The 15426-nt window shown below is 41.2% G+C and overlaps 4 protein-coding genes across 4 annotated transcripts; 2 read left to right on the top strand and 2 right to left on the bottom strand.

Moving 5' to 3' along the window:
• Positions 1 to 2421: 2421 nt before the first annotated feature.
• On the bottom strand, positions 2422 to 5095 carry tdp2b (tyrosyl-DNA phosphodiesterase 2b). The gene is made up of 7 exons (XM_068728529.1): positions 4736 to 5095; positions 4364 to 4485; positions 4120 to 4269; positions 3864 to 3955; positions 3335 to 3453; positions 3074 to 3244; positions 2422 to 2955 (listed from the first exon to the last, which is right to left on the bottom strand). The coding sequence occupies exons 1-7, from the start codon at positions 4886 to 4888 to the stop codon at positions 2674 to 2676; spliced, it is 1089 nt and encodes a 362-aa protein (XP_068584630.1). The 5' UTR covers positions 4889 to 5095; the 3' UTR covers positions 2422 to 2673.
• A 167-nt stretch (positions 5096 to 5262) lies between these two features.
• acot13 (acyl-CoA thioesterase 13) lies at positions 5263 to 6601 on the top strand. The gene is made up of 3 exons (XM_068728564.1): positions 5263 to 5407; positions 5574 to 5758; positions 6227 to 6601. Exons 1-3 carry the CDS (start codon positions 5324 to 5326, stop codon positions 6384 to 6386), a joined length of 429 nt encoding a protein of 142 aa, XP_068584665.1. The 5' UTR covers positions 5263 to 5323; the 3' UTR covers positions 6387 to 6601.
• Positions 6602 to 6872: 271 nt separating this feature from the next.
• Positions 6873 to 10897, bottom strand: cunh6orf62 (chromosome unknown C6orf62 homolog). The gene is made up of 5 exons (XM_068728453.1): positions 9314 to 10897; positions 8968 to 9144; positions 8756 to 8881; positions 8331 to 8465; positions 6873 to 8222 (listed from the first exon to the last, which is right to left on the bottom strand). Exons 1-5 carry the CDS (start codon positions 9440 to 9442, stop codon positions 8097 to 8099), a joined length of 693 nt encoding a protein of 230 aa, XP_068584554.1. The 5' UTR covers positions 9443 to 10897; the 3' UTR covers positions 6873 to 8096.
• Positions 10898 to 10939: 42 nt separating this feature from the next.
• gmnn (geminin DNA replication inhibitor) lies at positions 10940 to 14565 on the top strand. Its single transcript, XM_068728452.1, has 7 exons — positions 10940 to 11105; positions 11498 to 11569; positions 12259 to 12360; positions 12514 to 12667; positions 12761 to 12843; positions 13242 to 13352; positions 13560 to 14565. The coding sequence occupies exons 2-7, from the start codon at positions 11513 to 11515 to the stop codon at positions 13755 to 13757; spliced, it is 705 nt and encodes a 234-aa protein (XP_068584553.1). The 5' UTR covers positions 10940 to 11105; positions 11498 to 11512; the 3' UTR covers positions 13758 to 14565.
• Positions 14566 to 15426: the final 861 nt, after the last annotated feature.

The raw sequence follows: 15426 nt of genomic DNA, 5'->3' as shown, positions 1-15426 counted from the left end.
TTTCACAGAAATGTGTTACTGATTACATTTCAAATCCTCACAATCTTTAATGAGCTGCCACACATTTCATGAAATCCTTTTTCCCCAAACATCATAACCTCACCCCAAATCCTAGCACACGTCTTTTTAATATCACCTGGCTTCATCCTCAACCCTCTGAGAGTGATGGAAGACAAAATGTTCCTCGCTCAGAAGTATTCCCCTTATCTTGCAAACCTCGAAATAGCTGCCGGTCCTCAAATATGCAGCAGCACTGTATGGCCAGAAATAATGCTGGCTTCTGGGGCAGTTTGTCACAGCAATTTTGATGTGAAGTCGTGATGGATGTGGCGGTGGTAATGTAGAGCACCACTTACGCTTGCCCTTGCCCTGCCTGTGACAAACTATCTGTAGAGGGGGGAGGTGAGTGTTTGTGTGGACAGTGTCTGACAGACATGGTCCACATAGATCCTGCTTGTGCACAGTGCTGTGCCCATGTAACCATGTAACCCCCCCACCATACGCACGCACACACACACGCACACAGGGAATGTTGCCGACAGCCATCTGCTCACGCCCCAAATGCATAAAAAAAGAATACAAAAACCCAGAGAGAAGCCCAGCCACAGCAGCAGACAACACTCCTTGCATTTTATTTCTCCATCTGTTACCAGGAGCTGCGGAAAATATTTGTCTGCTGATCTTCACACAACCCACCGATCTCTTCCGGGCTCGGGTCAGAGCTGTGTCCGATCCATCATCATCCAACCCTGCCTCAAAGGACAAAACCTCATCCCAGAGCCTCTCCGCCAGCACACGGATACGTCCACGCAAAACCAAGAACATTCATTTTGACGGGCCTCAAATGAAAGCCCTAGATCTCACTGAGGGCTACGCTTCTGGAGGAAAGCTCCAAAAATACATCTGCGATGCTGTCGGTGCTTGAAAAAAAATAAATGTGTGTGACATACACACATATCAGAGTGAAATTGTAATAGAAAAAAAACAGTGAGTGAAATGATCTTGGAATACGTCTACGCAGCCTTCCAGAGGAAAAGTTGGTGGTGTGGATGTTTATGAATTGGTGGAGGAGGGACAGGTTGATAGGCCTCTCGCAGAGGAATCCTGCTCAAGGCAGGTGGAGAGATCACATGACCACTTTCTTGGCCCAGACAGCCTCCATCTGTACCATCTATGACCTGCTGTGGTTCTCCTCTATGCTGTCGTGGGAAACTGCTCAGTACACAAATATGGCAACATAGTGCACTTCCAAAGGACCATGGAAAACAATTTTACTCAGATATCTGACAATGCTTTGCTGCTCATCATGCTACTAGAAATAAATTGATCTTAGCTCCAAGCCAGTACAGGGCTGGAAGCTAAGACCAATTTATTTCTATTGTAGAACATGACCTCATCTCCGACCATCCATGCTGACCCTTAATCTATTTTTTAAGGATTAATTGCATTACAACATTCTGGACTATCAACAAAAAAAAAGTCTACCACTTTAACTGAATACTAGGATTGAATCAATTATTGAACCGACAGAAAAAAATATTTGCAACTATTTTGATGATTGATATTAATCGCCATTTTTTATGTTATAAAAAATGCAAAAGCATGTCTCTAGTTCCAGCTTCTCAAACGTTAGTATTTTCTGCATTTCTTTGTCAAATGTGAATATCATTGGGTTCTAGAATCTTAGTGGGACGTAAGACATTTAAAGACATCGCTTCGGGTTTTAGGGTTTTCTTTAAAGTTTTAGGTAAACTCATTAGAGCTGGACAGACGTAGCTCATCTTGCTAATTAGGAGCCATTGAGCGGGGGACAAACGGGGGAGGGAGGCCTGTTCTGATGACGCCTGCTTCCAGGGAAAAGTCGCATCTGTGTCCTCTCCTAAGGTCAGCTCTTTTTCACTGTGTGTGACGGCTGTAGAAACTGTGCTGTCTGTTAATGTCAAACATGAAAACACACTCCGAGATCTGAAGAGAGCATTACAGAGAGAGATGAGCGACACGCCCTGACAATGTGATGGCAGAGACAGAGGAGGTTTTGGGGTAGAACTGAGGTCATAATATAGAATTGTAGGTTATAGGTGCACGTAAATCATATTATTCTAATATGCCTATTTCACAGCACACCTTCAGTGACATAGCACGAAAATCACAGGCGTATTAATGATATAAATAAGGGCTGCACTCATGGTTTTGGATCCATGTTTTAATGGGTTTGAGATTGTTGTTTGTTTGCTGTTGGGTCATGGACCTATAGCTTAAATTACAGATTCACTATTCAGACTGTTATTTCTTTCTTTTTATGTAAATACTGAACTCCGTACTGCCATCAGAAAATGTCACTTTTTTAACAATTGTAATTGAACTCTGTAGTGCTCTCTAGTGCTCAGATATCAATACTACACATACACAAGGCTGCAACAGTTATTGGTGCTTTCTACTTTTATTTACCAATTTTAAAGAAGAAAAAAAAAAACCTCAAAAAAAGCAAAGACTCCAATAAGAGACTCATTAGAAGATAAAAGGGACAAATCAAAATATAAAATTTACAGTTAACCAACCTCAAGTGAGGGCAGATCATTTTCTTTCATTTTCTTTGTACTGACGTAAAACACACAAAACAAACTGCACTAGCTGATCTGAGAACTGGCATGTTTTAGGTTGTTTTCTGCATTTCTACGCAGCAGAGAAGCTACAGTAGATTCCCCAGTGATCGCTAGTGAAGCGCCCACAGTCCAGCTTCTCCAACCCCACCAGGGCCATGTGGTCAGGGGCTAGGCGTGGGACGCCGTCCTTGGCAGCCGGGCGGAAGTAGACCCGGTCGAAGCGGCAGCGACAGACGTAAGGAACAGTCTTGTTGTTGTTGGCTTTGGTGTCCCATGTGTAGCGGCAGTGCTCCTGCTTTCCCAGCCGTTCCCACACATCGCAGACACTGGAGGGCAGGCCCACCTTGGCAACCTGAGATGGAGCCCGGGGCAATCATTTTAAAGAGGTACACTGTGTGATAACATGTAGAGGGGAGGAAAAAAATGCAAGCATAAACACCATTGTTGCGATGCAAAGACAAACGACTGACCTCAGTGTCCCTCAGGTTTGTGTCCCCTCCAAACAGGACAGTGACATCCTCAGGTGCCTCTCTCATCCTCTGAAGCACCATGCGCAGCTGTTTCATCCGTTCCTCTGCTTGGCCTTTACAGCTCTCGAGGTGGGACGTCAACAGACACAGCTTCTGGCCTTTGAATGTCACCTGATTTCAAAGAGAAAAAGACGACTTTGTATCAACTAAGGTGAGCTGAACATGACTTGAGTATTTGGACTGAACTATCCTTGCACGAACCTGAGCTACAAGCAGATTCCTCATCATTTGAGTTGTAGGGTAAGATACTATCTCGCTCTCCAAAAATTTGACCCGTGTCTTCTTCAGCATCATCCCAGTGAAGTAATTATCCTCGCCACCTGGTCAGCAAAAGTTCAGAGGATAGTTTAAACTTCTGGTCTCAGTTTTATTTATTTTGGTATTTAGTTCAACTGGTCTGACCAGACAGCCATCATGTAAATCAAATAGTAGAGTTCACTGCAACAGGTGTGTAGACAAATCTCCAGGGAAAATACCTACATCATAGGTCTTTTACACAGCAGACATTCTGACTTGTCATATCAGGAAAAGCACAGGCTCTTTTCTCTTCAAGTGTCCCAGTAAGCCAAAACAGTGTGACAGTGAGCCAGCATGCACAATACCAGGACTCTGAAACTGAAGTAGCTAAATAGAATTCAGATATTATTAATTTTATAATGCAGCTGTGCTTTTCTTCCTTTGACATGTCAAAAAGTATTTGGCGAAAAAAGAACTGTTGAGCATAATGTACCTTCAATGATTAGGTAGCTGACAGCCCGTTTCTTCAAGTACTGGACGTAAGGTGGAATGAGCTCCTGTAGGAACACCACGTCAGGCGTGTATCTACATGAAGACAAGATTCACCTTTTAAATGCTCTCTGCCATCATTTGTTTCTTCAGGTGTATTGCTCTGCAGCTGACCTCTGATGTAAACAGACTAAGTACAATATCAAGTGATGCCAAGGAATAAGTTATTAAGGAATACCAGCGTAGATAAACAAGCTTACAAGACTAAGAAGGAGCACAGGCCTCTGGCGCGTTCTCCAAGGTTGTCTGTATCGAGTCCATCCACGTTCCAGGAGATCAGTGACAGTTTATTGTCGTCTTCTTCTGAGGATTTGCGTGTGGAGGCCGGACTGTCTTCAGTCAAATCTATACTGGAAATTTTTCACAGACTGTTGATTTATTTGGAGTTACAGAACACATTGAGTAACTTGGAGAGTCTCAAAGGAGGGAAGACTGTAGACTTACCAGTCTGCTGGAGGTTTTTCTTCAACTTTCTGCCTCTTTGCTTTGGGGCTGGTCTCATTGTCTGGAAAATCTTCTTCAAATACTTTCTCCAAATCAGCCTCAAAGAATGAGTTCAAAGCTCTCTGTTGGAAAGGTAATGGGAAATGTCCATCAGGGTCAACTGCCTTTAAATTTTCATGACATCCACAACAGATTTGTAAACGTGTTTTAGCACTTTGTTTAGCCTTAGAGGCTGACCTAATCAGTGAAATAAACTGCAGCAGTGTTGAATTGCAAAAACTTGCCACATCATCATCATGGCATTCTGTATTTAGCTGCAACAGTGACCTATAGGTAATGTCACAACTGAGAGGCCTCGGTTGTCTACTGTACCTCCATCTCCCACTCGTTTTCAGCCAGGTAGCACTGAGCCACAGCGCTATCGGTTCCTGTTATTGCAGCAAACTCATCGCAGAGGCGACTTCTGCTTTGTTCCACATTAGAAACCGATGGTTTGTCCGAGTCTGATACAACGTTCGAAGACATGTTTTCCAGTCACTAGTTTTACTAACAGAATTACACAGGAGAAGTAGAGTAATGCAAACATTAGTCCATGTTTTTCTCTGACAGTTATCTCAGGTGCACCACTGAAAGGCGTCCGTGTACATTTTCTAATTGACTTTCCAACAAATTACAGCGAAGCACAGTATACACGTTATTTTGTATGCCTATACGTGAATAGCTGTATATTACATGTGCAGGTTCCAATTAATATCACCACACATTGCTATTAATGTGGAGCTGTTTACTTTCTTAACCAAAATTACATCGAAGTGCAATTTAGCTAGGTTAGCAGATTAGCTGTAAACTTCGCCCGGACGATTTATTGAACGCAACAGTTTCCGGTGTGAGGTAAACAGAAGTTTGACCAGAGACGGTTAAGGTTTGACATTGACAGCCTTTACTTAGCTAGCGTTAAATATGGTTTCACTGTCTTTAAACTCGTTAAAACAAATAATGAGAGCGATGGTAGATCATTCCGGCTTCGACAAAGTCCTGAGCAAGGTAAACATACACATTGTGAAACATTTCGTGACGATTTTAATATGTATTTCTGTGACTGTGAGTAACGATACATGTTGTAATTCACCTTTTAAACGCAACGGGTTACCTAGCCGGATATCATCTGCATTGTTGCACTGTAACAGGTAGCCATGCGTGTGTCCTTCAGGTGGACGTCTTGTCTGCCAGTCCAGGTAAGGTGGTGTGTGAGATGCGGGTGGACGAGGAGCACACCAACCGCGGAGGGACGCTCCACGGCGGGTTGACAGCCACCCTGGTCGATGTCATATCCACCATGGCGATCATGTACTCTGAGAGGGGAGCACCGGGAGTCAGTGTGGATATGAACATAACGTGAGTCCATGAACTATGTCAACCGTGAAAAGCTCAGGTGTATTCCCCGCGGATCCCCATAAACCTTGAACAAAACAAAACCATAAACATTACCTGTAAAATATAAATGGACGTTTAAAAACGCATACATCTAGTATTAAGATTGAACCATATTTTACAGCTTTATAATACATTCAGGTATGGCTGACGTTTTAGAATGATTGATTACCAATAAGAAAATCTAAAATGTTTTAGATTTTTTTATTTGAATCTTTCAATCAGCTTCCATATATGCTCAAACTACTTACATCAGAACATATATCATTTTTTGTCATGTTTTTTGTTCCTAAAAAGCCCCAGATAAAATACAGAGGGCATGATCTCCATGTCTTCAGTGGTGCCTACAGTCCTGTTTTCAGGCCTTTAAGTGTGTTAAACAGGTCAGGTTGAAGATCAACTCCATAAAGTGTAAATGTCAATGTCTTACAGATACATGAATGCTGCGAAGATAGGAGAGGACGTACTCATCACTGCTCAGGTTCTGAAGCAAGGACGGACGCTGGCATTTGCCACTGTAGATCTCACCAACAAGGCCACAGGGAAGCTCATAGCACAAGGGAGACACACTAAACACCTCGGCAGCAGCTAGGCTGTCCCCTCCCTTCAGTGCATGTCTGTAAATTACATATCATGTGAACTGTCAAAACAAGGGACTAAGGGAAATAGTTCTCACTACCACCGACTGTGTACCAAGAAGGAGAGGACAGTGGTGAGTGCAACAAATCCACGTTGGCTGGATACTAAATGAATGTTGCTGCCTTTGTTGCGCGCGCGTATATATATATATATATATATATATATATATATATATACATACATATATATATATATATATACATACATATACATACATACACATACATATACATACATACATACATACGTATGTATGTATGTATGTATGTATATGTATGTATGTATGTATGTATGTGTATATATATATATATATATATATATAGTTACATATATATATATAGTTACAGAGAAACAAATAGCTGTATGGTCAGTCAATTCTGACCCGACTACTGTATCAATGGTACCATTTCATGCACATGCAATAAAACAAATAGACAAGTTATGCTTTCAGAATTTGCATTGTATTGGGATATGCTCAGCAGTATTGATTTGAGAATCAACAGAAAAAACCCAGAAGTTACACGCCTAATACCCTTTTAACTGAACACACTGAATCAACGAGGAGCAAAATTATATGAACTATGTACTTAATATTCTTTGACGAGCAAGCCCAATTTTAATTTGATGAGCATGGCAGCAAATTATTTTAGTAGGTCAAATTAAACAAAAATCAGTTAGCTTCAGCAACTTTGTTAGGCAAGTTAAACATTAAGTATGTCACCATTTCAGTTTTTCACCACCCCACATCCCAAATAAAACAAAACATAACAGATCTCAGTAGCTTAAATGAATGGTGCTTGAACGGTGACAATGACCTCCAACATCTAACCAACATGTCTCAACTTTGTGTACAATGCCTTTCAAGCCACTCAAGATTTTAGCAAAGGCCTGCCTAGCATGTCTTAGAGGAAAGCAAATGACACCAAAAGATTTTTTTTTTTTTTTTTTTTTTTTTTTAAAAGTCCAGCAAAAAAAAAACTAAGGCGGTTTTTAAGAAGCAATACCTACACCATATGATTTGACAAATATTGTTCATCTTGTTTTCTTTGCTTATACAGGTGTTTAAACACCTAGTCACACCTGTCCTTGGTCAAAAGATTGTGTAAAGTTGTTCTAGAAACCCCATTGACATTACAAACAAGCTTTAACAAACCTTTCTTATGACAACAAGGATATTAAACACGTCCGTCTGAGAACCACCGTGAAGACCTGTGTATTGTTTGTTCCTGTTTTGATGCAACATAAAGAGTTCCTTCAATGACCGGTGCTGTTGATAGTGCGGCTCCAAGAGAACAACCAACCACTCAAAATCAATGTTCGTGCAGGTTCAAATGAACAAAAATGTATGAGTGACTAAGGGAGGAAATGAAGAGGGAGTAAACGGGGAAAAAAAAATGGGGGAACCAATCCAAAAATGGCAGAGAGAAGAGGAGGAACAATTGGGAGCATGACGAAAAAAAGACAAGGATGGGAACTGAATCAGTTTCAGGTCAGGGAGGGGAGGGGAGAACGAGTAGGTAACAAAAACAGGAGAGATCCAAGCACAAGTTCAAATCTTTTAAAAGGAAATGAATGGAGATGAGTACATCAATTTGCTTCTGAAGGCTTAGGCAAGAGGGAGGGGAAGGGCTTTTTCCTGTGTGGCTGGGTGATGCAGGAAGCCTCAATCAGGCATGTATGGGCGGAGGTGATCCTCGATGTCTCCCACACCCCAGCAGGTCAGCTGGTCCTGAGGCAAGTATAGGCAGAGGCTGCACAACTTGAACACTGTGGCCTTGGTTTTAGGAGTCTGCCAGAGAGGTGGACAGAGAACATTTGCGGTCAAGTGTGTTAGGACGCTGTCGGGGGTTACAGTTATTAAAATCAGTAACGTTATAATTTCAGTGGCCTGACTCACCTGCAAGTGCTGTCTATCCATGAAGAGAAATACAGACTGAGTTGGGTTGTTCATGACCATTCCAGCCTTGTCTTTACGACCCAAAGCATGCAAGCACTGCTTCTCGTAGTCTCCATGATGAAATTCGAACTTGGCCTGTAAAACAGAGGAGTCTTGTGAGCCAAGAAGTACATTTTGTTTCATGTAGACTAAAGCAGAGTGATTCACGAATCAAATTAAATAATTATTTAACAAATTTTTCTTGGCAGTGTACGAGATAACATGTCTAAATGTGAAAATCAGGTTATTATAACATGCACAATGTTATTTTTCATTTAAAAACGGTTTTCAATCAACTAATCTAGAAAGTGATCGGCATATTAATTGATAGTGAAAATAATTCAGTTCCAGCTCTCCAGTAATCTGCCGAGGTGCCAAGTTCTGACCTGAACAGGCCTAAAGGGTTCATCATCAGCCCCCTTCCATCTGGAGAACAGTAGACAGACAATCTTCTCAATATCGTTGCGTGGCCAAAGGATGAAGTCCATCTCCTGTGTGCAGCCGATCACATCCTGTGCAGAGAGAAAACAATGTAAAACAACAACTGGACTTTTATCTTCTTCAAGCGATCCCTTCCTGGGACGTTGCACCGACTTACCCTTCGCATTGACTGGTATCGGGGGGCGTGCAGTTGCACAACATCTTTTTGCAGGAGTTCTATTGAACTCTCAAGAGAGTAGCTGGAATCTCGCACACCTCGTAGGATGTTTTCTTCATAGTTGTTGGTCATCACTGGCACCACTTCAGCTACCTCAAAAAGTGCAGACTTCTTCTTCTGTAATGAAAACAAACACAGGAACAAACTTATATTTAAAGTCATCATTTTGCCATGGGAATATAAAAAGGAACAGGTCTGAATGAGAAAATGATGTCAAAGTATGAGAGACAAGTATTATTTAAGATTGTGTGAATAATTACTGCAGTCTTCCATTTTACTGACAAACCTTTTCTTTGAAAACGAAAGCTATGTAGATCTTGAAGTCAAACTGATCAGCCAAAGATTCCCTTTTCTTCCGAAGTTGAGCTCGTAGTCGATTTCTTGTTTGATTTCTTCGTGAAGTTGGGTCCCCCATGGTTAGATTTTGATGGTAGTGTCTTCTCTTGTGCAGAATATTTTGGCAAAACTCTGTACTTTTGTATTTATACGTTGGATAAAGGATGGAGGTAGCTACCCTTTGCAGAAACAACGCATCAAACAGCTCTAGGCTAGATCTATAAAATACCCACTACCAACTGAGAAGTTCAACAAATCAGAAACAATACTAAGTCATTTTTTTATTTTTTGTAAAAGGGCAATGTTTAGGAGGGGATTGGTCAACAAGCTAAGACTACATCTCCTTATTACTTGTTCAGAAATCCATACTTTAAGACATGATTTTTAAGCCAAATTAGTGTTTTTCAACCTGCCATCGACAACAACAGAGTTTTAAAAGAAAAGAGCAACTCAAATTGGTCTTTTACTGAGAATTTTACTGAAATCAACAGAAATGGCTGCTACTGTAAAAACCCATACCGACAATATATTTTTTGCTCGTGAAATTGAGGACTACAGAGACTAGCAAGCGGACAAATAGTATATTATTTGGGTCATTTCAAAGTCCCTCATCCATGGCTATCGACATATGTTTGTTTCTCTGTAGATATACAGCGTTATGTGCGTGTTAAAGACGGGTTGGGGATACAGACAAACATGGCAGGTAAATACAGATGCCAGGAGATATTGGCACCGGGTAACATCGAAGACTACTGCGAAAGTATCTTGACATTTCCTTGACTTTTACTGCCACTCACTTGGCCCACGGCCTGCGGTGCTGCCACTGCTGATAGTCATGATGTGGGCGTATTTTTAGCGCACTAGCTAAGGTGAGCTAGCAAGCTAATCTAGGCATTCACTTCCAACACTAACTAGTAGTGAACCGACGAGATAGCTACATCTTATCTTCTGACTGATTGGCTTAATTGAGGCCCAAGTATGGTTGGCTAGCTAGCGTACAGTCATCTTTCTACGCGTTTACATTTTCTCGCCAGGTTCAACGCGACTGCCAGTGTTGTGAGAGTCAAGAGACCTGCAGGGGTGACTGACTAACTGGTGTTGCTCGTGCTCAGCATGTTAGCTTTGGGTATAGTTAGCTTTAGTCGCGTCTTGTCAACAACTTAATCGACAAAAAACAGCAAAGGAATCAATAGCCAACCAACTACAAAACGCTGAGTGGCGCAATAAATGTTAGCCAAACAAAATCTCCCCGTTCCACGTCTGAAGTTTCGAGGTGTTTGCTGCGCTTGTTTTTCTTTCTCTTCTTTTCTTCAGTCGTCACAACCTCCGACTCGCCCTGCCGCATGCCATGTCAAGATAAATCGACAATCCAGCTGGAGTCCTCCGTTCTTTCAGTCGACGTGTGGCGTGTTCGGTCTCCCGGCGGGCCCATCTTTAACGGCGTGTGTCGTCCAACGTTTGTCCGTTTGGTTTCTTTGTGTGATTTTTAGGCAGCTGGTAACGACACAGACAAACTCGACGACAGCCTCCCCAAAATGGCTGCACAGTCAACTACAAAGATGTGACGTGTTTTGACATGTGACCGCACGAGGGGGAAAAAACAACTGCTCGGAAAGCTTCCTCGTGATTGGCCCCTTTATCACGTGACTGATTAGGCGTATTTAACCCACTGGCGCGCGATCAGTAGAGGAGAGAATAGAGGAGGCTCAGTAACATCATCGACGTATTTTTACTCATCAACGGTAAGACGGTTTAACGTTTACCATCATTCATATTGACTTAATGTGATTCTCTTCACATCTGCTGCTTCATTAATTACCGCTAACACCAACTGCCGCTGTGCTAGCCTTAGCCGTGGTCTCTTAAATGTTTGTAGACTTAACGTTAGGTGAGTCAGTTGGCCTTTTCTACAGCGGTGACGACACATGTTAAGATACTCCTGTGAGTAGACTCGATAGTCTTTTTGTTAAAGGCTAATGAGGTAGCATTACAATTAACACGTAAGCTAATGACATACAGTTACCATCTAATTTGGAAACCAAAGCTATCTTATTTTGGTACTTTTCTCCCCCTCACGTGTGTTACGTTAACTTCCTGTACTTTAATGCTAAGTGACGTTGTATTTGTCCGCCAGGTCTATCGAAGGAAAATGAGTTTCAGTGGAAAGCTAAAACACGGCCAGCAGAGGTCTCATGAGAATACAAAGGTGAGTAACTAGTTTAGTATCTGTTTGAAATGTGTAAGTTAAATTAATGGGCATGATTTGTATCTTTTTAAGTTTTGGGTTTATGGTTCACAGCAACTCTAAGATCTTATCACGATGTATTGTGCCAGTGTTTGTCTGGCTGATATCGACACACACAATTTAGAGTCTAAATTGTGTGTGTCGATATCAGCCAGACAAACACTGACTATAGTCTAAATTTTAGACTATAAATGGATAGGTGGTATATGTAGACCATGAAACACACAAGCAGTGTTGTGAAGCTGTGGCCAAACATTAACAGAGGGAGCATGTTTGCGGCACTATAATGAGCCTTGAGGAGTAACTTTCCCACGGCTGTTAAATTTTGCACCCTGCCCCTGTTCTGACACCTGTGGGCCCTGTTGCACTTGGCAGCAGCGTTGTAAGCCACTTCACTCATGCCCCTTTTTCCCATGGTGACTGTGTAACTAAAGTAAAGCATGTAAAGTGACGCTAAGTCCTAGTGAATAGAGGCTTTGAAAATGAGACCGTGGCTCATGTTAAGTTCCCGTGTGACTCTGAGTTTCTCAAAAATGCAACTGGTAAGTGTTTAGGATTTTTCCTTTTGTTAACCATTCTCGTATCTGTGAATTCACTGAATTGTGATCTACTCCGTAAGCTAACACTGAGCGTTTGTCTTCCACTCCCAGAGCTTTTTCACACCATCTCAAAAGGCAATGGGATGCCCCAGGCAAACCCTGCAGGTCCTCCATCCCTCAGCTGGCAACAAAGACTTGGGAAGGTCGGCTCAGGTATGTATTTGATTTGGGGTTTATTTTGTCTGTGTTTGCATTAGATCAATTTGTATAGAATTGTTCCACTAAAAGAACAATTTATCTGTTGCCGCCTTTAGTGGGTTTCAACATTTAAAAGCTTCTATCTTCTTTATTTTTTTTTCTCTTTAGGTAGGAAAGGTGATTCTCAAAAGGAAACAGTGGTGCGCAGAACAAACTAGAGGTCCAAAGAGGGTGAAGGTAGAAGTCAAGTCTACACAAACAGAAGAAACTCAGTGTTTGACAAATGGCATGTTCAATGATGCATATGAACTTATGGTTGTAGGTAAGAATCCATTATCAATAAGTTACATATTACATGGTCTCAACCCCAAAATTATTTTCTCTATCTTGAGCTACATTTTTGTCACGTTTGTAGAAACTCCCCCTCCCACCTACTGGAAGGCGGTGGCAGAGGAGCGTCGGAAGGCCTTGTACAATGTTTTACAGGAGAATGAGAAGGTGAGTTAATCTCTAAGAGATGGCTAATGTTTAGCTGTCAATTGAATTGTTCCCACGCTCCCACTGTCTCGACCTTAGCTGGCTTCAGTCTAGCTGGCACTGAGTTTTAAAGTAACATTGCACCTAAATGCACTCATTGAAATCCGTTTATTTATCTTTGAGTGTACAGGATTGGTGCCTCAGTAGAATTGCTTTCAATTTGTTTAGGCCTCCTCCAAAATGTCTTTTTCTTTTTGATTAGCTTGTGATTGCAGGGCTATATTGTCTGTAAAATGCATTATTCCGAAACAATTTCTTTATTATAGCTCTGTTCAGTTTGCCCATTGTGCCATGGTTCTGCTTTTGTTTGCCATTTCAAGCATAATGTGTTTCTAATTTTTATTTTTTATTTAAACCAGTTGCACAAAGACATTGAAGCCAAAGATGACCAAATAACACAGCTAACTTCTGAAAATGCAGAGCTACAGGAGCTGGCACAACACGTCCAGTACATGGCTGATATGATTGAGGTAGGCACAACATTGTCTGTAATATCCTGATGTCTGTTGCGAGACATTTTGTGCCCATAATAACTTAATTTTGATCACAAGCTTGACCTATACTGGTAAATTACCTCATTCAAATTCAAGCCTCTATGAATGCTTGAAGTTCCTTAAGTCTTTACTGCTTAATTTGTCATCTCATGCATTTACTTTTTATTTTTTTATTTTTTTAAGAGGCTGACTGGGGAGAGCCCAGACAATCTGGCGGAACTGAAGGAGATTGCTCTTGATGTGGATGAGGAGGATGAGGGTGACCACAGTAAAGTGTCAGGGCAGAGGGAGGAAGAAGACTCTGATTACGGTTGGTGTGATTCGGAGGAAGAAGAGACCTCAGACCAGGAACAAGCTGGACCCTCAGAAGAGCAGGATTAACTGACACAACTCTTGTATGTCATGGGACTTTGACCTTTTTATACAAGTCAGCAGCATTTGTGCTTTGGCAACATGTGGCCATCTATTTGACTGAATTGACTTTTCAAAATAATTTATGTACTTCAAATGGCAATAGTTTTGAAATGCCTGTCATGTTATGTTTTTAAGCCTTTAACAGATTGGGGCTGGTTTTATTCTTTTTAATTTAAGTTTTGTTGTACTTTCAGTTCAACTAAAGAGGTGTTCAAAACTAAGCCATATAGGCCTTTCACACTGCAGACATTTTAACATGTCACAGTAGGAAAAGCATGGGTGTAATAAGTAAAATAAATGATGGCTCAATTCTTTTCAGTTTATTATGGCCATGTTCTTTTTTGACCAGGCTCATTGTCCTGGCTTTTTGGGACACTTGACTAGCTCAGAGCCATTGATGATGCCACTGTGAAGGTACTGAGGGAATGTTTTTGTTTTTGTGTCTACGAAATAACTGCACGCCTTGCAGCTCTACTAGCTGCTTGCTAGTAGTTTGTGTGGGGCTAATGTCGAAAGGATGCATGTCCTACCCAAACCGTTTGGGACCCCCAAGCCCCTCCATCACTTTTTCTTGGTGGTTGGAAACTAATGGGAAAACAACCATGTGACAGTAACAGCTGCACTTTTCCTTCTGATGAGTCTGGGGGGGGTACATACACTACCAGATGCGGCCCAGGGCATGTCCCTGTTGTGTTTTGGTTTACACTGTAAAATTGTGCAATGTCAGTTTTGTACATAAAGCTTAATGTAAAATAAACACTTTTTAAAAAAAGAATTTGTGTTGTGTGTCTTCAACTATGAAATGTTGACTGACTGCCTACTACAGCCAAACTACTTTACCTGTGCCCGGACTATACCATGACTTGTTTTCCACTTTGCTGTGACTTTTTAAAAAAACTTTTTTCAACATGCTGTACTATGACCTTGTTCATGAAATTTTTGACAGAATGTTGAGGTGTGAAGATTCTCAGAGATAGGCAAGAGTAATAAAGACACATGTCTTTGTGTGACAAGGCTCAGAAGATGACTGGAGGGTTCAATGGGGAGCTTGAAACTGTTGATCAATTGTATCTAATGTAAATACCTGAGGTTCCCCCCTACTGTGTGCTGAGATGCTTAAGAGCAGGAGACAAACTGAACTCTTTGCTCATCCTCTGCAGACTGCGCTGCAGTCTGTATGACGGCGAAGCCTTCTCTGGCCAGAGAATAAATACTTTAAAGACAAACTTCTTTCCTCAATGTTTCTTGTTTCAGAATTCAGTGTTTATTGGACTCACTCGGTACTATTGAATAGTTTTTCTTACACCAAACATACTATGACTTTTTTCATTAAATATTCAACATACTGACTTTATTCAGTAAATGTTCAACCTACTATACTATGGCTATTTTCATATTTTCGACTTGCTATACTATGAACTTTTCATTAAATTTTCGACATGCTATGCCACTGACTTTTTTCATGAAATTTTCAACATACTACTCTATGCATTTTTTCAACATACAATACTGACTTTTTTGACATACTATACTATGAATTTTTCATGACATTTTTTGACTACACTGTCTTTAATAATGACATTTTTGATGTGCTATACTGTGACTTTTTTAACAACTTCATAACCATGACCTTTTA

The sequence above is a fragment of the Cebidichthys violaceus genome, unplaced genomic scaffold (genome assembly GCF_023349555.1).
Source record: "Cebidichthys violaceus isolate CVI_PGR_0920_01 unplaced genomic scaffold, fCebVio1.0.p SCAF_42, whole genome shotgun sequence".
NCBI classification, from domain to species: Eukaryota; Metazoa; Chordata; class Actinopteri; order Perciformes; family Stichaeidae; genus Cebidichthys; species Cebidichthys violaceus.
This window is presented reverse-complemented; position numbering and strand designations above follow the sequence as displayed.

Excerpts from the sequence above, each read along its gene's own strand:
- tdp2b (XM_068728529.1), bottom strand. The coding sequence starts at position 4,888 with ATGTCTTCGAACGTTGTATCAGACTCGGACAAACCATCGGTTTCTAAT. Across the intron at positions 4,486-4,735 it reads AAAACGAGTGGGAGATGGAG|AGAGCTTTGAACTCATTCTT; the intron begins GTACAGTAGACA and ends CCTTTCCAACAG. Across the intron at positions 3,245-3,334 it reads GGAATCTGCTTGTAGCTCAG|GTGACATTCAAAGGCCAGAA; the intron begins GTTCGTGCAAGG and ends CTTTGAAATCAG.
- acot13 (XM_068728564.1), top strand. The coding sequence starts at position 5,324 with ATGGTTTCACTGTCTTTAAACTCGTTAAAACAAATAATGAGAGCGATG. Across the intron at positions 5,408-5,573 it reads TCGACAAAGTCCTGAGCAAG|GTGGACGTCTTGTCTGCCAG; the intron begins GTAAACATACAC and ends TGTGTCCTTCAG. Across the intron at positions 5,759-6,226 it reads AGTGTGGATATGAACATAAC|ATACATGAATGCTGCGAAGA; the intron begins GTGAGTCCATGA and ends AATGTCTTACAG.
- cunh6orf62 (XM_068728453.1), bottom strand. The coding sequence starts at position 9,442 with ATGGGGGACCCAACTTCACGAAGAAATCAAACAAGAAATCGACTACGA. Across the intron at positions 8,466-8,755 it reads AACCCTTTAGGCCTGTTCAG|GCCAAGTTCGAATTTCATCA; the intron begins GTCAGAACTTGG and ends TCTGTTTTACAG. Across the intron at positions 8,223-8,330 it reads TGGATAGACAGCACTTGCAG|ACTCCTAAAACCAAGGCCAC; the intron begins GTGAGTCAGGCC and ends CCTCTCTGGCAG.
- gmnn (XM_068728452.1), top strand. The coding sequence starts at position 11,513 with ATGAGTTTCAGTGGAAAGCTAAAACACGGCCAGCAGAGGTCTCATGAG. Across the intron at positions 12,361-12,513 it reads ACTTGGGAAGGTCGGCTCAG|GTAGGAAAGGTGATTCTCAA; the intron begins GTATGTATTTGA and ends TTTTCTCTTTAG. Across the intron at positions 12,844-13,241 it reads TTTTACAGGAGAATGAGAAG|TTGCACAAAGACATTGAAGC; the intron begins GTGAGTTAATCT and ends TATTTAAACCAG.